The sequence below is a fragment of the Globicephala melas genome, chromosome 15 (genome assembly GCF_963455315.2).
Source record: "Globicephala melas chromosome 15, mGloMel1.2, whole genome shotgun sequence".
Taxonomy (NCBI): domain Eukaryota; kingdom Metazoa; phylum Chordata; class Mammalia; order Artiodactyla; family Delphinidae; genus Globicephala; species Globicephala melas.
This window is the reverse complement of record NC_083328.1, coordinates 67,891,851-67,911,337: the sequence shown is the minus strand read 5'-3', so window position 1 is coordinate 67,911,337 and position 19,487 is coordinate 67,891,851. Positions and strand designations below refer to the sequence as shown.

Here is a 19,487-nt window from a genome sequence, read left to right as displayed (position 1 = left end):
AGATTCTCTCCGAATCCTCGTAACTCCCTTATGAGAAAAATGTAATCTATCCCTCTTTTATAAACAAGGAGTCCAGAGAGATAAAGTCACCCGCTCAAGGTCACAGAGCAAGTAAGCGGCACAACAGGATTTTAACCTAGGCAGTCAGAGTTCAGAGCCCGAATGCTAAGCTACTCTGGCTCTACTGTCTCCTCCCTCCAGCCCCAGCCCCTCCCCTCCCCTCCATCACTGCCGCCTCCTGCCTGCCTCGCAAGGAGGCTGTGCTGTGCTCATCAGGTCTCTCCTGCAAACTGCAGTGGCTCACGGGTCTCCCTCCTCAACCTCTCCCAGACAAACACAGGACAGTCCTGCTTCAGCCTCTGGTGACAGCTGGCCTACAGAACAGAGCACAACCCACGAGTTACAGCATGCCGTGGCCCTCCCTACGCTGCCCCCAGCCCAACCCCTGCACAGCGATCCCCCGGGCCTCAGCCAGGGTACAGGCAAGTTCCTCAACCACTCAGGAAGGCCCAGCTCCCCGGCCACCTTCCGTGTGAAGCCTTCCCGGCTCTCTCCTCTCGACCCCCTGCTTGCTGAGCAGAGCTCGTTACTCTGCACTCAGAAAGCTCTCAGCATGTACCTCTAGGTACATAACACACAGGGTTATAATTACACGTTCCCAAATCTGTCTCTTCCAGGAGTCTGGGAGTCCCTCAATGCCACTGACCAAGTCTTATCCATCTTTTGAACCCTTAGTGCCTAGCACTGGGCAAATAAGAGGTGTTCACACAATATTTACTGAGCAAATAAATGCCCCCCATTCTAAGGGGCTACCCAAAGCAAGCTAGTGACCAAGCTCTCTAACTGGTAACTCAAGCCTGTGCATCTGCGTACGTCTGTGTGGGCACGTGCACACACAGAGAGAAGGTGGAGGTGTTGGGGGCCCCAGGGCTGCTGTGCTCAGCTCTTCCAGGCATCTGTGAAGCAGGCCCCTTTCCTAGGTTCACAGGAAAGAAAAAGCCCCAGCTGGACAGAGAGCTTGGCCGTGCTGGTCTGGAAACCCACACATCAGGGCAAGCCTGGGGGGCTGAGGAAACACTAAGAGGTCTGACTTCCCCTGGAAAAACTAGTCAGACAGGAAACGCACAGGCGAGGATGGCTAGCTCTGGAGATCCGGACATGTGCTCTCACCCCTCTCCCCCCGGGAGCAACCAGCCAGCACAAAGAAAATCCCCAATGATACAGGCCTGCCCTCCTCGGGCACCTTGGGCCCAGCCTTCAGGGCTGGTCCTATGATCTATCTCCTCAGCAGTCTGACTGCCACAGGGGTCAGGCCTCAGACAGCTGGTACCAATGTCACCTACCCTGTGAGCCTGACTGCCTTGTCCAAGGCGGTTTGCGTTCTTCTGCCACCCCCTACCCCTGGCATCAAAGGTACCATTCCATTGTTCCCTTTAGTTTCCCTAAGGGCAAGGGCCTGTTTTCATTCACCACCTGAGAAAGCCTGGCGTCTAGAAGGGTGTCAATGTAAGAATCAAAGACGAAAGGCTGGGGCTGCAAAAGTTCCCACAGATACGCTTGGATGGCACTCAGAGCCCACCATGGAGCCTCCACCCGAGCCACTGTTCCCACAATGACCCTCGACTGAACCTCTCATCCCAGAAGGCACCAGAGGGAAAAGTGTAGAGCCAGAGCCTAGAGAGGCTGAGGCTGTCTGTAAGGAACAGTCTGAACACAAAGGTTTCTCCTCAGAGGAGCAACGCAGACCACAGAACGGGGGCCTGAGACCACTCACAGCACAATCCCGGGGCTCTGAGTCCTTTTGGGACTGGCCGACCAGCCACTGACTGGAGAGCCGGGTCCAACTGAGGCTGTCACATGGCAGCACAATTCACTCCCTACATTTCTATTTCCTCATCTGTAAAGTGGGGTGGTACTCCAGGCCCTTTAGAGGATAAACCAAGAAAACATGATGAAAAGTCTCTGTAGCACTCAGCAGGAGGTCTGTAATTGCTTTGTGCTCATTTAAGTCAGTATCTGTAACATAAAAAGCCCAACGTTGACCTGGTTCCTGTCACACCACCGTGACAACCAGCACCAAGGCACTTCCCCACCCCTCTTTTAAGCCAAACTCCCACTGGAGAAGTGAGCACCTGCCAGCCCCGTCTCACAAGTGCAGGATAAAGTGAGAGGGCACAGAGTTAGGCCAGAATGAGGTCCTGTTGAGGTCCTGTACATTAGCGGTCCCCAAACTTTTTGGCACCAGGGACTGGTTTCGAGGAAGACAATTTTTCCACTAACGGGGGGCGGGGGCGTTTCAGGCGGGAATGCGAGCGATGGCGGGGGGCAGCAGATGAAGCTTTGCTCACTCGCCCACGCTCACCTCCTGCTGTGTGGCCCGGTTCCTGACAGGCCGAGGACTGGTACCAGTCCATGGCCCGGGGGTTGGGGACCCCTGCTCTACATGAGTGCCGGGCACTTTCATTGAACCCCAGTCTCTCCTCAGGGCCACGGACACCCTGAGGGTCCCAGAAGTGTCTCTCTCTCTTTGGCCAGGTTACAGGGTCAGCAGGAAAAGGCCAGACGGCAAGGGGCCCTGCTGGGAGTCTAAACTTCCTCAGAACCTACAGAGGGGGGCTGCAGGGATCAGAACCCCACAACGAGGTGCACCCATGAATAGACAGCAATGGGGCAGCTTCAGCATGAGGCTCTGTTTGCAAGGTCTGAACTCCACACGAGTGTCCATTAGCCTTCTCACCCGGAATCCTTCAAACCGGGCCTCCAAAATCAAAGGGGCAGGGCCCCTTCTACATCCTTTGCCCACGTTCCAGGCCTCTCAAATCCCAGTTAACTGATGAGATCACTGAATTTGTACCTCTCTGGCTGACCCACCATTGGGGGCTGGGGTCATCAGGTCCTCTGCATTCCTGCCTCCATCCCCAAATACCTGAGACATCGTGGACTAGCCTCTTGCCTCTCCACACCCATTCTTTCTGTACATGCCCCACGTACAAACGAGAAAGTTACCCACTCATGAGCCAGATGTGCATATCTCCTTATACTTACTCTAACCACTGTTCTACGTGGTAGGTGGGTAGCTGAGTAGTTGGGTCAGGGCAAAACAAAACCATGTCCTCCCATCTCCGGGTAGTGATCTCAGTGAAATGGGAACTGGGGCCCCATCCTCCTCCCTTCCGACACCCTCACCCTCACGCTCTTCTGCAGCCACACAGTCCCAGTCCAGGAGAGCAGTCATACTCCATTATTGTTACCATTAATAACGGCTTACACTTATTAAACATTTACAATGTGTCGGGCACTGTGCTAGCTGTTTTAATCTTCTCATTTAACCCCCAGAGCAACAAAATATAGTGGATGTATTATTACTCCCACTTCGCAGATGAGGAAACTAAAGCTCTGAGAAGTAGCTAGCTGCAGGGGCTACACAACTAATACACACGGGCTTCAAATCCAACCCTGCCTTCAACCACTGTGCTGCACTTACTGCCTGCTGGTCACGAGCACGGTTTGAAATGCAGCCTGTTACCTAGGAGAAGTCTATCTGGGAACCTCCAGCCCGTGCTACCAATTCAGGAGAGCGAGCACACAGAGCACCACAGAAACATGGAAGGGGCTGCGCCTGGAGTCTGATGCCTGGGTGATGTTTCCAGGGCCATCCCAGCTCTCTGCAGTGTCTGTCCTTCCTCCACTTTGGAATCCAGTCTCTCAAATAACTAAAATTTTCTCCCAATGGCTGACAGGGCCGACGGGGGCACCGAGGAAGGCGGCTGCCGTGTGGAAGTTCGGCAGCTGTGTCAGATCTGGAGTTTGTAGTTGAGGACGGCTGCCTCACCGTAAGACCTTCCTTCCTCCCAATCTTCTCAGCCATCTTCTCACCACAGCCAAGGAGGTATGTGGGACCTTCCCTTGGGGGTGTCACTTCCTGAACCCCCTTCCTACACATGGACCTAATTCTGAACCTGGCTCTAACATCAGTCTCTGGGGGTCCTTGCAGGAAGCAACCCACAGCCTGGGGTTGCAGACAAATCACCCCTCACACTTGGAGGCGGGGGAACGGAGAGCAGAGCTGGGGGCCCATCCGGCCACAGCACAAGCATGCGCTCAGTGGAATAACACTCTGAAGGATTTGGGGTTTTTCAAAATCCCCCACCTCCCTCCTTCGCAAAAGCAGCCAAGGTCAGGCCTGGGAAGGCAAAGAAGCAGGAAATCAAGAGTAGCCACTCCTGGCTCCCTCCAGCTACGGGGCACAGGCCACAGGCCACAAAGGGCTAGACCCCAATTTGGCTGCGTGCTCTTGAACAGTACCTGACACAAAGCAGTGAGGCTGGCCTCCTGGGAGCCAAGCTCTTGAGAATGTGCATCCAAGGACAAGGGGAGCCTGGCCCCTCTCCGTGCCCCGGCTTTGGGTGTCTGCCCACGCACACAGACCTCCAAAATTCAGCTTCGGGACAAAAGAGGCGGCGGGAAAAAGCAGCCACTGCCTCCCTCAGGCTTTTCCAAACCGAACAGGACCACCTTCCTCCTTCTCCCCGTGACGGAGATGCATAGGCCCGGTTCCGCTCCAAAACCAGCCCTCCCGTAGCAACTGCCTAAGTTCTACCCAGGGACCCCAAAGGTTCCGTTCCAAGTATGAGCCCAGCCGGGAGGCCCAGAGTTTCGCGGAGGCTGCTCTTTTCGGAGAAAGGGCGCGCATCTGGTCTGGCCCCGGTTCTGGGGCTGGCAGGGGGCACGCTGCCTCGGCTCCCGTCGCCTCGGCCGACACCGCTCCCGGGCTGTGGGGGACCAGACGCCGGCCTCGCTGGTCTCCAACCCGCTAGGATTTTTAGGCCTCTGGGCAAAGAGCCTGGAACACGCCCCCCCGGCTGGGGGAGGGGGTGTCCTGTCAGGTGACTGAGGACCCGGATGCCCCCCGCCCCCGGTGACCACCCGGGCCGAGGCGGGGGCGGGGCCCACAGGGTGTGGGGGGGACAGCCCGAAAGTTTGCCCAAGTCTCTCTTCAGCGGCGGCCCGAGGCGCGCGGGAGCCGCGCAGACCACCGCCGCCCCCGCGCGCGCGGCGGGCCCCAGGGAGGGGGGCGCACTTACTGGACCCCTCGATCTTGTCGGCGCCACGGCTCCACGTGATCTGCCGCGTCTCCAGCTTGACCTGGAAGGTCTTCCGCTCGGGCCGCTGCGACTTCTTGGAGTAGAACAAAGTCATGACGGTGCCCACCTCGAGGCTGCGGCAGAGGTGCAGCACCTCGGCGTCCGAGGGCGCGCCGGGCCCGCAGCCGTTGGCGCAGGGGGACGCGGCGCCCGCCATGGCTCCGGCGCTGGGGGCGGCACAGGCTGCCGCGGCGCAGGCCCGCCGGGAGCGAGCTGGCGGCGGCGGAGGCGGCGGGCGAGCAGACCCCGGCGGCGGCTCCTGCGGGCGGAGACGGGGCGGGGCCTGAGCGGGGGGCGGGGCGGCCCTGCAGGCCCCGCCTCGGCCCGCGCGCCTGGAACAAAGGCGCCCGCGCGCCCGTGGGGAGGACCCCCCGCCCGTCGCCCGCCGCCGCGCCTGCGCCCCGCGACCCCCGGACAGGCCCCGGCTGGGGGCGCGCGCGCCGCCCGCGGTCGACCTGCGAGTCCCTCCGTCCCGCAGAGCTACCTCACGCGGCCCCGGACACAGCCTGGCGGCCACGGCCGGCCCCGTCACGCGCGGCACCCTCGCGCCGACCCGGCCGTCAGTCGCACACGCCGGCTGCCCAGCCCACTGTCCCGCACAGGCCCGGCCGCAGCAGTTCCCTCAAGCCCGCTTCCGGAGCGCCGCCCGCGCAGCGACCGGGAGGAGAGGTGAGGGTGCGGCGCGCCCCCCGGGCCCGCCAGCCAAACCCAGTACCTGGGCGGGCTGCCCAGCGGAGGGAACCAGGCCAGGCCGCTTCGCCTCACACCCGCGGCGGCGGCGGCGGCGGCGGCGGCGGAGGCGGGTCCTCCGAGCTCCATCTCTGGGGAGGGGCGGGGGCGGGGCCTCCTGCGGATTGGTCGTCAGGCTCTGACGGACAGCCGGCCTGTCCCGTCTTTCCCCTCTGGCCGCCCAGGGCCGGCCCGCGGGCAGCTCCTAAGATTGTTGGACCCACGTTTGTCCCGGCCCAGTGGCCAGTGTGGCCTTGGGGGGGTCCCGTTATTCGGAGTAGTACCCCAGGCCTGAGCATCCACTGCAAGTCCTCCAGCGGTCTTCGCCTCTGTCCCTTGCGTGGACCAGTGTTTTCCTCACCGCACGCTGCGTCTCCACGCGGCAGGACGCGGGCTCAGGCCCTACCTCACTGCGCCCCTCCTGCAGATGCTCTCCGGAGCTTTGGTTTTCCCGGCCCGACTCCCCCTGTTTTCCTCCTACCTCTCTGGCCGCTGCCTTTCGACCTCCAGAAGCTTCTCTTCCTCTGCGGTGGGTCCTGAGTCAGTTCCCAAGGCGACCTGACCCTTCCCATGGCGTCACCCCCCCGTCCCCCCTCCCCCGCCAAACCCAGGCACCCTAGTGCCAAAGCTGTATCTCCCCCACATCCAACTACCTGCTCCACGTCCCCACGTAACACAGACATCTCACCTCCCTCTTCAAATTGCTTCTCCCATAGCCTTCACATTCTCAGAACGTGGCATTAAACTCCTCTAAGATGCTTGGGCCAAAACCATTGGAGATACCCTTGATTCCTCTCTTTGCCTAAACCCCACAGCAATCCATCAAGTCCAGTTCACTCTACCTTGGGATATCTCCGCTCCACCCACGAGCTCAAGGCCCAACTTCTCTCAGACAGACTCTTTAGCCTCCTTGGTCTTGCCTGGATCTATTCTCTATGCTCTAGTCTTTAAAATGAAATTAAATCATGATTCCCTACCTCCAGCCTCAAACCATTCATAACTTCCCACGGCACACAAAATCCACTCTCCCTACCTGGCCCAGCAGGTCTTATGTGGTCTGGCCCCTTTCTCACCCATTTCATCTCTCACCACCTCCCCTTCACTCCATTCTCCAGCCACAAGGCCTTTTGTTGGTTATTTGAATAATTCCCACTCTTTGTCTTCCAGCAGCCACTCCCTAGACTCACCCCTGCAATCTAGCTGCCCCTGTCACAGAACACCGCCCAAACTAAAGACACCTGCGGTCACAGTGGAGCCTATCTGACGGATGTTGAGCCAGGCAGAGCCAGACAGAGCAGGACAACGTACTGCACGTCAGAGGTAAGAGGCTCAGCAGAGCACTCAGCTGATGCTAGAGAAAGATCCAGGCTTCCAGGAATGTGTGAGTACATATACGTGTGTGTTCGGGCTTTCCCCCCATCTGGGTGGTGACTAGTGTCTGGGGCTACCTCTGACTTTGTCTTGCTGTAGTGGTAGCATGTGTGTGTGTGTGTGTGTTTTGATCTCCTCAAGTGCAACCCCCAAGGAGCTGAGAATTCAGCCTGCAGTTGAGGTGTTTGTGCTAGTAGGATTCAGCTACCCAAGGGGAGGTGGAGTGGCTGAGATGGGCTGCCACCTAGTGACAGGCCTTTAAAGTAGGAGGGAGGGAATGAAAGTTGACCCAATGCCCGGCCCAGCATTACAAGGTTTACAACATGTTATCACACCTGATCCTCATAATTACTCTAATCAGGGATGATTGTTCCCAATTTACTGATAAGAAACTGAGATTCAGAGAAGTTCTACAGCTTGCCCCAAGGCCACATAACTAACAAATGGGGATTTGAACCCAAATCTGTCTGATGCCATGCATTTTCTGCCTCACAGGAAAGCCACTGGCTTCAGTACGTGCTGGTGGTCAGTGGACAGTGGACACGGAGGCTAGCTGGCTAATCAGCAAGGGTGAGGGGAGGCCCTGGGGGTGGCTGGCTCTGGGAGTGGCTGGCCCTGGGCACAGGAAACCTGAGTGCAGAACTTGAGTGCTCGCAGCGTGTGGTTTGGGCTTGCTGGGGCTTGAAGTGGTGCTTGCCCCTGTCTGCGGCCTTGAGCTTCTCTGTGCTAGGTGTCGGAACCATGAGTCAGGAGAACAAGAGAAACTCAGCACCAGCACCCCGGGAATTCACAGACATTAGATAAACACTTTGTTACGTAGGGACAATTATCATGGAGGCTATGGAGAAAAAGAACAGAGGACTATGAGCTAAAACATTAGGGAGACTTACTTGAGATCTAGTAGACAAGAAGACATCAGCAGAGGCCTAAAGGATGTGAGGAGATGGCTGGGTGAATTATTAGAGGTGGGTTGGAGGAAAGTACTTTCCAGGCAGAGGTAACAGCATGTACAAAGGCCCTGAGACCAGAAAGAGCTTAGTAAGTTTAGGAATAGAAAGAGGGCTAGAGTTTACTAAATGAGAGGGAACACGGGAGGTGATGAGGCCAGGAAGACAGGTTGGGGCTGACTGGGCCCCTCCCTGCTTATCTGATCTAATCCGTTTTTCCAGGAGGCCTCCTAAGTGCTGCAGCCCTCATTTACTTCTTGGGCCAACTTGGGCAGCCTGTGGGTGGTGATGCTTTCTAAAAATCTCCATTTTTCCATTTTCTGAGAGCTTCCCGACATGTAGCCCATGCTTCCTTGCTTTTGCTTTTACTTTTGCCTCTGGGTCCGGGCCTCCGGGGGCTCCAGAAATCCCTGCCAACAGGATCTCAAGTTTTCAGTCTAGTGCCAGGCTCTTAATCAGGAAGCAGGGCCCCATTTTTTCCTGGGACTTCTGAGCCAGCATCCCAGGTCTCAGGTGCCTCCCTCCACCAAAGTAGGTTCAGGAAAAGCAGGGTGTGCAGAGGGTGTGACTGGTATGGGCTTCCCCCAGCTCAGCATATATATGGGTACGTGGGTGTTACTGGCAGTGCCTGCAGCTGCGCTGGCTGGGAGGGAGCAGCCCAGCACCCACGCAAGGCCCACACAGATGACATCACCAAAGCTAGCCCGGCTTGGGCCTATTTCTGTCAACACTCATGCTTCAGCATGCTCCGGCTATGCCAGTACCTGTGCCTGGAGTTTGGGGGGGAGTCCCAGCCGAGTTGCCCCTTTGGCCTTGTGGGCCTGACCCCACAGGTGTTTATTTAGCAAACACTTAGAACAGCACTTGGCATGTAGTATAACTGCTTTACCCCCTTGGCTCATTTACTCTTCATTACAGCACTGAGATAAGTTCTCTCATTGTCCCCATTTCACAGAAAAAAAATTGAGGCATGGAGAGGTTGAGAGGCATACTCGTGGACACATAGCTAAGAGGTGGCAGAGATGGGATTCAAACCCATCCAGAGTCCATGCTGTGTTGCCTTCCATGTAGGTATGAACATTTTATTGTGTTTTCTTACCCCTTCCTTAATACCCATACCTGATGTGTTTTCTGTTTTCAGTTATTTGGTTAAATGCTGTTACAGGCTGGGTTCTTTGGGAAGCAGGCTTTGTGTCAGAGGTTAGTGTGCAGAACATTTTTTAGGGAGTGCCCTTGGGATCAACACTGTGGAAGGGAGGGAAGGAAACAGGAGGGGATGCAGGGAGAAGTTAAGCTGTGATTCAGGCCTGGCGACAGCCTCAGCCAGCCCCCCAGGGAGCTCTGCTGCAGCACCTCAATAAGCCATTGAATGTGGGCTGTCTTGGGAAGAGCACAGCCTTGGCCAGACAGCTGTCTGCAGGCACGGTGGTCTTAGGGAGCTGACAGGTTTCCCGGAAACAAGTGCTTCCTTGAAGGGGAATCTGAGTGGCACATCACTGTGCCCATCACAGATGTCTTCTTTCTAGTCTTTTAAGTACTTGAAACATTTCTTAAAAGGCAAAAATATTGTACTGTAGAAATGGGATATGCTGTTACCCGAAGGAGGAATGTAATTTGGTTAATATGGGTTAACATGGCGGCTGTGATTGAGAATTGAATGTTGGCTGAGCTTCCTGGTAGCCAAAGCAAAAACTCCTTCTATTCTGATAATTGATTCCTTGGGGGAGAAAAATTTTCCTGGGTTTAAGTTATAAAAGAAGTTTCTCAAGTGGACACTTATTTGATTGAAATAGTGGAGAATGTTCTCAGCAGATTAACAGCAAATGCCGACACAGTTTTCATTGTTCCTTGTAATGACCTCGAGTGAATATAGAAGGTATAAAAATATAGCTTAGTGAAGCCCCTTCCACAGTTGAAGGTAGGCAGATTTATAGACTTGCAGCATCAAATCTGATCCATGCATGAAACTTTATCCCTTTTCTTTAAACTTTTTAAAATTGTTACTCAGTAGTTTCTTATGTTAGATGTCTGATCAGCCCTTCTCCAGCATCTGAGTCAGCCAGCCTGCTCCTAAGCATACAGCTGGTACTTAATAAGCATTCACCTTAGTGCACTTTGAACTCCATCCCACAACCTGCAGTCTTGTCTTTTGAGCTCTCATCCCCAGTATCCATCCATTGGCTCCACCTTAGTCATTGGGCCTCACACTTTTTCTGTCTTATTCTGCTCACCTGGGAGGTACTCTCCAGAGCCTCGTGTTTTCTGTCCCTCAGGGGGAAACCAGGCCAGGACTCTGCTCTCTCTGCAGACCCTGCTTCCCCTTTGCTGATGGGCTCCTCTAATGGGACCCAGATGTTGAGGCAGGAGAGCTGGACTCCAGATGTCCCTTCTTCAGGGAGGTGGCAGGGATACTGTAACTGCTTCGCTGCAGGCAGAGAAGGGGAGTGCCCTTGCTAGCCACTGGCACAGGCCAGGCCGGACCTGCTGTTTTTCCACCTTTTCTTCCCTTCTTCCAACAAACACTCCTGATGCCTCCTCTATAGCACTGAGACAGAATGAATCAGACTGAGTTCCCACTCCAGTAGTGGAGAGAGAAATGCCAACAGACGTTTGTCAACAGATGACAATTTAGTGTGATAAGGGCCCCTGGAGCACTGGGAAGGGACAGCTGACCTTACTAGACCTGTTGGTGGCTGTGGGGACAGAGCAAAGTGAGGGGTATGCCTTAAGATATGGCAGCTCTAAATATAAAACAGTCAGTCACCTGTTTTCACAATAAGGTCACACTCCAGGTGTTTTGTGGCTATTTTTGCAACTAAAATGTATTGATAAATATTTTTAGAGATGCATGATTCAGATGTCCACATATAAGTTTATTTAGTTACATATTTTAGTTATTTATCTTTTAAATTTATTTTATTTATTTCATTTTTGGCTGTGTTGGGTCTTCATTGCTGCACGTGGGCTTTCTCTAGCTGTGGCGAGTGGGGGCTACTCTTCATTGCGGTGCGCAGGCTTCTCATTGTGGTGGCTTCTCTTGTGGAGCATGGGCTCTAGGCATGCGGGCTTCAGTAGTTGTGGCGCATGGGCTTAGCTGCTCCGTGGCATGTGGGATCCTCCCGGACCAGGGCTCGAACCTGTGTCTCCTGCATCAGCAGGCAGATTCTTAACCACTGAGCCACCAGGGAAGTCCCTCTTTACATGAATCTTTGACTTCTATATAGTTGTCGCCATTAAAGCCACTTTTTGAGTCATCTAGTATAATTTCTGAAAGCACGTCATCTTCCTTCTCAGTTGAGAAAGAGCACTTTTGAAAAATCAGCTTTAATAAGGAATAACTTACATAGACTAAAATGCACACTTTTTTTTTTTTTTTTGCGGTACGCGGGCCTCTCACTGTTGTGGCCTCTCCCGTTGCGGAGCACAGGCTCCGGATGCGCAGGCCCAGCGGCCATGGCTCACGGGCCCAGCCGCTCTGCGGCACGTGGGATCTTCCCGGACCGGGGCATGAACCCACGTCCCCTGCATCGGCAGGCGGACTCTCAACCACTGTGCCACCAGGGAAGCCCAGAATGCACCCATTTTAAGTGTGAAGTTTGGTGAGCTTTGACAAATGTATACCCTCATGTGCCCTCCACCCAGTTAAGTCATAGAACATTTCCATCACCCCAAAAAGTGTTTGGGTGTCCTTTTACAGTCAATCTCCCCTGCCCCCAGCCGGCAATCACTGTCTACTTTCTGTCACTACAGATTAGTTATGTGAGTTCTAAAATTTCATGTGAATGGAATCATAGAGTATGTACCCTTGGGTCTATGTTCAGCATAATGTTTTTGAGATTCATCTGTGTTGTTGCAGAGAAAATACTTTTTGAATCAGTATGTGATACTGTCACTAGAAATGTTAACCTAAGCATAATTACCTTTTTGTATAACATTAAAACAGGTTTCTTTTCATTTCTCCCATAGATATATATTAATGATCTACATAATCACCACTTAAACTGTATTGCTTTAAAAATGTTACAGAAAATTTCAAATATATATAAATGGAGACAGGATAGCATCAGCCAGCTTTAATTATGAACTGGTGGCCACTCTTGTTTTGTGCCAGACTCTACCCGCTAACCCCTTCCATATAATTTTGACACAGATCTTAGCTCTATAATGTTATCTATAAATATTTCAGTGTTTTTCTAAAAGACTCTTTAAAAACATACATACATAACTGCAGTATCATTTTCAAACCTGAAAAAATCAACACCGTTTTGCTATTTAAAGTGATCTTGAAGAGGCCTGTTTACATGTAATACTTGGGATTGTGAGAAATAATTACCGCGTCTGTGGTAAATTTCTTTGCCTCCTTGTTTACTCGTTTTGTCAAGGGACTACTTATAATCATCCAAAACTAGCTTGACTGAGGTCATTTCAGGATAATGTGTTTTCTCCAGAAAGTGCTTTTCGGTTCGAAACAGTTGAGAGAATAACGCAATATATGAGGGATTTTGTAAGGACTGAAATATAAGTAAACACTTTTCTCAGAAGAAAAAAAAAATTTTTTTTAAGTTTTCTGTGGAGGAAATACCTATATTTGGTGTATGTGGTATTTAGGAGGTGATATCAGAGTTGGTGATTTACTGGTTGTGGAAGTGAGAGAAAGATGTGAAGGATGATGGCTGCCCTAGGTTCCAGTTGGGGGACAGAGTGGATGGTGGTGCCTTTCTCTGAGATGTGAAACCAGGCGCAGTGGGCTTGGAGTGGTAGGTACTGAGCTCGGTTCTACAGACTTGAGATTGAACACGGACATCCCCACTGAGACGTAGTTGGCAGTGCAGTATGTGTCTGGAGCTCAGGAAGGGGGTCTAGGCTGTAGGAAATGATGTGGAGGTCATCGTGTTCAAGTGTGAATGAAATCAGCTAGGCTGAGAAGAGAACCACAGCAGTTAAGGACCTGATAGAGGAGGAAACAGAAGCAACAGCCTGAGAGGGAGGGGTAAAATCAGGAGAGGGTGGCACCATGGAAACCCGAGAGAAGTGCTTTAAGGGAGTGGTCACACGTTGTATGATTCCATTTATGTGAGATGTCCAGGAAAGACAGATCTATAGAGAAAGTAGATTAGTGGAGGCTGGAGGTGGGAATGGGGATTAACTGTATGTGGGCATGAGGGATCTTACTGGGGGGAAGAAGTTCTAAAACTGATTTATGGTGATGGCTACACCACTCACTCAAGTTACTAAAAATCACTGTACAGTTGGAATGGGTGGATTTATGATATGTATCAATAGTAATTAAAAAAAAGTGGTCAAGTGTCCAGTGCCACAGTGAGTTTAAATAAGATGCAGAAGCAGAGCCCATTTAGTGGTTTGGTCGTTCATTCATGGGTGATTGTGGTCCGAGTGGAGGGGGAACTGGAGGCAAGATGGGGCAGAAGCTAGTTGCAGTGGGTGGGGGAGTGACCGGGTGGTAGAGATGACTCATTCCAGGTGCTTGTGAAACAGAGAGAGGGAGGGGGTGGTGGCTGGAAAGGGTTGGGAGTTGTGGTTTCTTTTCTCGTTTTTTTTTGTTTTTGTTTTTTTAAATGTGGGAGAGGCCTGAGGTAGACTTGACAGGGAGAACGGACGGGCTGACCAGACGTGGCGGGTGAGGGCGGAGGCAAGCAAGCACCCGGATGTCTGGCTGTGGTAGCGTGTGGAAGCGGTCTCCCTTTGCCCACAGCTGGACTCTAGCATCATGGAGGAGCCTGACAGGAGGGAGTGGGTCAGACCCTGCACATCTGGCCTCTGCTCCCAGATGAGGCTGGAAGTGGGAGGAGGGAACCTACCTGCCAGATGAATAGGAAGGGGTGGTCTCCTGACTCCGTGTTCAAGCATCCTTCGGGGCCCTTCATACCTGGCCCTCACCTACCTGTCTAGACTCTTCCCTCATTGCAGTGGCCAGGTCAGCTTCCCATTCTCTGGCTTGCTCTCTCAGCCTTGTTGCCACCACCCAGGATGTCCTTCACAACCATTCTTGACCAGTATCTAGTTGCCCTGCACCTGCCCTCAGCAGAAGGAAGGTCCTTGCCAGGAAAGGTGGGCACAGGTTTGTGCTCATCAGTATAATCTGCCTGTAAGGCCGCCTGTCCCCGGTTTCTAGTTGTGGTCCAAGGTTTGTCCTCTGGTTGTGGCAGGTCCTGCTGAAGTGTATTGATAAGGCACTGGACGAGCCTCTCTTGTTACTATTCCTTACATTCAGTGGTCTAGCTGCCCCAGAACCATAGAATTCAAAAATGCCTGGCTGCAATCTCTTGCTCCAAAGCAATGGTGGCTACATAACTTCCTTTATTTCCTGGGGTGAATGCTGCCTCCCTCACTGGCCAGTGACATACAGGCTGCCAAGGACCCCTCAGGATTCTCTGCAGTGGGCCCAGCCCCAGGAATTTCAGAGACCATCAGGGAGATGGCTCTCCTCCCAGAGTACACCTGTGCCTGCTGGCTAGCTAAGGGACCAGTTCTGACCACTTTGGCCTTCCTGCCCCCCTGACTCCATTTGACCAGGAGACCTCACCTTTCAACCTAATTCCAGACTTAGCTGTAACCTAGGATGAATGGAAAAACAATTTTTGTAGGGACCCTGGCCAGCTCAGGTACTAGAGCACAGAGAAGTGGTCACAGACCACTCCCTCTCTCAATCAACAAAAGAAGTCTGCATTCCATCTGGGAGAGCGCTTCTGGGATCCAGTGTTCTGATTGGCTTAGTACCCTTCATTCCTGCCATCCTAACAGTAACCTTAGCCACATAAGCAAACCCAAAGAAGCTCCTACTGCTTCTTGCCAGCACACATGGAAAGTGTTCCAAAATCTGTCTCCTGAATACACTTGCTCCGTCTTGCTCAATAAACCTACCCTATGCTCCAAATATAGTTCTTGCACCCCACCTGTTCTTGTAGATTTTCTGTACTTGCCCTCACTTCCTGGGTCTGCCTTTTTCTAAGGATGTGGACTCTGGCTCCCTCCTCTGTGACCCACACCCACGGCAGCAGGACAGATGCAGCCCCTTCCAGGCCTGGCCCAGCCCCCAGCTCCTGGGGAGGAAGGCATCACTGGAGCAGGCAGACCACATCCCACTCCAAGTCCCAGCCCCAGAGCTCCATTCTGGCCTGGGGCCCTGGGTTACAAAGAGGCAGACACCAAGTTTCCGTTAAGTTGTAGGAATTTATTTTAAATAACCTACAGTTGATTAAAAGGGAATTCATGATAAAAATAGAAGATACTTGAGGAAAGATGTGGGAAATGGACTCTGCACACACGCTAAACTAACAATGCCTCTAAAACTAATGATTATAGCAAAAAATGTCTTCACATTAAAATTCTGCTTTTTATGTGGTTTTTTTTCCATTTTTTACACAATTACAAAAGAAAAAATAAAAGCCCTAAAATCTTGATTATTTTTCCTTTTTTGGACCAAATACTCATTTTCCTCTAAATTTTTGACCTGTGGAACTTTTTATACAATAAAATCTTTCAAGTGAAAGACTGGGGTTTAAAATGAAAAAGATGGGTATCTGAAAGGGCACAGAGAATGTTCAGAACAAAGGATGATGGGAAAATGGTTTCAGTCACTGATTATTTCATTATCCTTAGACTCGCTCACCCCCTCTCATCCCTCCCCAGCCCCAATCTACACGATCTTTAAGATCAAGAAAAAGGTTTAAATATTTTAAAATAATTAAAAAGAAATAAAAATTCACATTTAAAAAGGAACACTCAAGTCAGGAAATATTTTCCCATCATGCTTTTCTGTGAACAGGTGTCTGAACCAAAACACTGCCGATGTCACGACTGCTTCAAGTTTAATGAAAACTGATTCCCATGACAATAGATAGTGACAACTCTAACAGGTGCGCTGGGTTTTTGTTCTACTTAATTTTAAATTCCTGAAATGGGGGAGACGGGAGTTTAGGAACTCATTTCTATTAAAATATAGAAGTTATTGCAAAACCCTAACTGTAAAAACGCACCAATATAATCGGACTTCATATACAGTAGCTAAGAGAATCCAAATGTTTCAGTGAAACAGTGAATTTGTCTGGCAGAACTCTGACAAATTCCCATCCACTTGACCCCTTGAAAATAAAAACAAAATTCAAAACAAATCATACAGCTAGAATTTTGATATCTGAAATATTTTTAAATAAGTTGTCCATAGGACAACTGGCTCAGCTCTCCCTTATAATATTTCCAGGTTTATCTTTTCTCAAAGATGTTGCTTTGTTAAGACTTGCTGCCCCTTTCCCTCAGGTGCGAGGGCAGTCGAGGCTCACAGTTTATCCATCTGCCCCAAACCACACTGTTCCTTTTCACAGAACTGTTTCCTGCCCCTCAAGACAGGCTAGAACTCGTAGTCCTCGTCAGCCATGTCGATGGCCCAGGCAAACTTCTCCCGCTGGGTTTTGTTGTAAATTTTCTCAATTGGGACCCCCCACTTCTTGCACCTGCAGACAAGGGAGAAAGAACGGGGATTAGTGTGTCTCAGGGAACAACGGGCCAGACCCAAGGCTGAGGCTTGGATGTGCCACCTTCTTCACATCCGTCTGGTGAGAATGAGAGTTAATAAGGTACCAGACATGTTTCTTAGAGCTTCATGTGCTTAACTCATTTAATCTTGACAAAGACTTCTAAAGTAGATGCTATTATAGATGTACAAATGAAAAAGGTACAGATGAAAAACTAAGGCAGAGAAGTTAGGTAATTTGCTTTTATTCTCATGCAGCTAGTTAAAATGGAGCTGAAAAGCGAACCCAAGCCGTCTGGCTCCAGAGTCCATGCTCTTAACCACTGCAGTCTATTGCCTGTCAAGCTAACCAAACCTCTAGCACTAAACAGGGCAAAAAGAGTCGAAAGGATACAAGAGCTTGCTGGAACCCCTGGCCCAGAGGAGCAGGGCCACAGGAGATGACTGCTCCTCCTAGGCCCAGAAGCTAATAATAACTCAAGTTAACTAATAAGCATCTTCCAAAAAAGCCATTTATTTTGGAAATTGGGGCCAGGGCGGGGCAGTGGTACAGGGAAACAAGCAAACAGTAGCACAAACTCTTTGCATAGGTTTCTCAGATCTGTATTCTCATTTTTTTTTTCTCCTTGTCCATACCTTACTTCCTTCACTTGTAAAGAAAAAAAAATGTTATTGAAAAGTTAAAGTGTAGGTAGATGGGTGGGCTCTTCTGTATTTTTCCTTCAATAAGGACTAAGAGTCTCCATTCTTGTCCTAAAGTTCCATTAGGGGTAGGGACCATACCTGCATTAACAAACAAACACACTCCAAGATGGTGTAACAGTGTTGACCATTTAGGACCATCCAGGATGTGCCAATGCATTTGTAGTGGGCACAGCAGAAGACAGAGGTTTCCCAGAGGACTCTAAGTGTGCAGCGTAGGAACTGCATGTGAAAGCTGACAACGCTCTTGGAACCCCCATCACCCTTCTCAAGCCAGCAGGTGGAGTTCAAGAAGGGTGCGGTGCTTACCAAGCCACGCTGATCCTTGGGTCCAGATAATTGAGTTTGGAGGTTCCCAAAGCAATTTGTTTATTCTCCTCTCGGTCTGTGGCTTGTACTTCAAGCTTCATCAACTGCTCCTCCAGTCTCTGCACAGCCTTCTTCTTTGACTCTACCACCCTGGAAGAAAGGAAGTCATCAAGAGCCAGGCCTGGCCTCTGGACAAGAGCACTGCAACCCCATGGTGCCATCCAGGGACAGTAAAAGCAGAAAAGCCCCAGGTACAGAGGTTTCTAAAAGACATCACTCAGAAACCCTAGAAAGGCTAGGGCCTCTGGCTGATGCTCTGCCCTTTTTTCTCTCACAACAACCCCCAGCTTTGTATCACACCAGGCACGTACTTCTTGGTTTTTGCATCCTTAAGGACCTTGGCATCAGCCTTAGCACTTTTCAGGTCTCTCCGGGCATCTGCTAGCTGTTCCTTCTTGGCATCAATCTGGGTGGGGAAGAATAATAAGATTTAGGAATAAAGTAAGCCCAGAGAATACAAAGAAGGGCTCCTCAAGAGAGGATGAAACCTAGAAGTTGTCTACACCAGGCAGGCTGTCTTGGTGGTTTGCCAGGTCAAAACAACTAGGGGTGGCTTCATGAAGGCACAGAGTAGATGTGCAGCGGGTGCTGAATTCAAATGCTACTTGGCCATTTACGTTCTTCAGTCACCCTTGAAGAAATGAGGGTTTTATAGGCAGTGACCCAGGGCCCCCATTAATCCAGAAGCTCAGGGAAAAGAACCCACTGGGACTGGGAATGTGGGTGCTAATCTTACAGTCAGAGAACACTTCGGTTTTAGATACTGGGAGAGGAGGGCTACAGGTGAGAGCTGTTTATCAAATGGCTCTCGTGCCAGGTTGTCGCTTCCATTCTAAGAATACAACTGCATGAGATACTCTTTATGAAGCTGAGATAGGGTCCTTGCATCTACTGAGCGCAGCTCATTCCTCAGATTCTACCAGCACTCTGGGAAGGAGCTGCCAACTTCTCAAGAAAGAAGGATGCACTGAAGAGAATATCCGAGGGACTAGAAAATGGCAATTAAAAGGTACCCAGGAAGCCAAAGAGCTCAGCTTAGTCTGTTCCAAGCCAATACATGGCATGGCCTGGCTTTGGCATTCTGTTTTTAAAAGGAGAGAAAACTGAGATGGGAAGGAAATTAAAATGGTCATCACCCAAAGCAGATTTGAAAACTTTTTTTAGCTGTGGAGCTCTTTTTTCAAATGAAATCTCATGGGGACCCAGTCTTTAAAGGAAGAGACAAAGGCAGTTCCAGTCTTTCTTGCTTGAAAGAACCAGTTCTAAGTTCTTTTTTTTTTTTTGCGGTACGCGGGCCTCTCACTGTTGTGGCCTCTCCTGTTGCGGAGCACAGGCTCCGGACGCGCAGGCTCAGCGGCCATGGCTCACGGGCCCAGCCCCTCCGCGGCATGTGGGATCTTCCCGGACTGGGGCATGAACCCGTGTCCCCTATATCGGCAGGCGGACTCTCAACCACTGCGCCACCAGGGAAGCCCTAAGTTCTTCTTACTTAAGCAACACTGTGGAGTTAGAGCCCCAAAGCAGTGAGCTCACAGTGCTGGGAGCAGGAGAGCCCCTGACCTGTTACTACCTTGCTAACCTGTAAGGTCAAGGGAACCTCTGCCGAGTAAATACATGCCTGACTCATACACACTGAGCTGTTGCTCTCAGCCTGGAATTGTCTGTTAGATTTACACGCACAGCCTAAGACTGGAAACAGAGGTCACCATTGTGAGAGAATCATTAAATATGTTT

General features: G+C 51.3%; 2 protein-coding genes and 1 long non-coding RNA gene across 5 annotated transcripts in view; 1 reads left to right on the top strand and 2 right to left on the bottom strand.

The window, feature by feature from the left end:
* Positions 1-5,924, bottom strand: part of PLCG1 (phospholipase C gamma 1) — a 35,677-nt gene extending 29,753 nt beyond the window's left edge. For 2 of the 3 annotated variants that reach the window (XM_030843568.3, XM_060285591.2), the window contains exons 1-2: positions 5,860-5,924; positions 5,085-5,403 (exon numbers count right to left, since the gene is read on the bottom strand). In XM_030843568.3, coding sequence (XP_030699428.1) covers positions 5,085-5,301 — 217 coding nt within the window. In that variant the 5' untranslated portion in view covers positions 5,302-5,403; positions 5,860-5,924. The remainder of the gene's footprint in view (positions 1-5,084; positions 5,404-5,859) is intronic. The other variant, XM_030843567.3, reaches the window with a different exon arrangement.
* Positions 5,640-9,263, top strand: LOC138842356 (uncharacterized). The gene is made up of 3 exons (XR_011376765.1): positions 5,640-5,813; positions 7,041-7,193; positions 9,147-9,263. It is a non-coding gene; the product is annotated as an uncharacterized lncRNA (long non-coding RNA).
* Positions 9,264-15,362: 6,099 nt separating this feature from the next.
* TOP1 (DNA topoisomerase I) overlaps positions 15,363-19,487 on the bottom strand; it is a 56,328-nt gene continuing 52,203 nt past the window's right edge. Inside the window, exons 16-18 of the mRNA XM_060285322.1 lie at positions 18,065-18,159; positions 17,694-17,843; positions 15,363-16,662 (exon numbers count right to left, since the gene is read on the bottom strand). Coding sequence (XP_060141305.1) covers positions 16,560-16,662; positions 17,694-17,843; positions 18,065-18,159 — 348 coding nt within the window. The 3' untranslated portion in view covers positions 15,363-16,559. The remainder of the gene's footprint in view (positions 16,663-17,693; positions 17,844-18,064; positions 18,160-19,487) is intronic.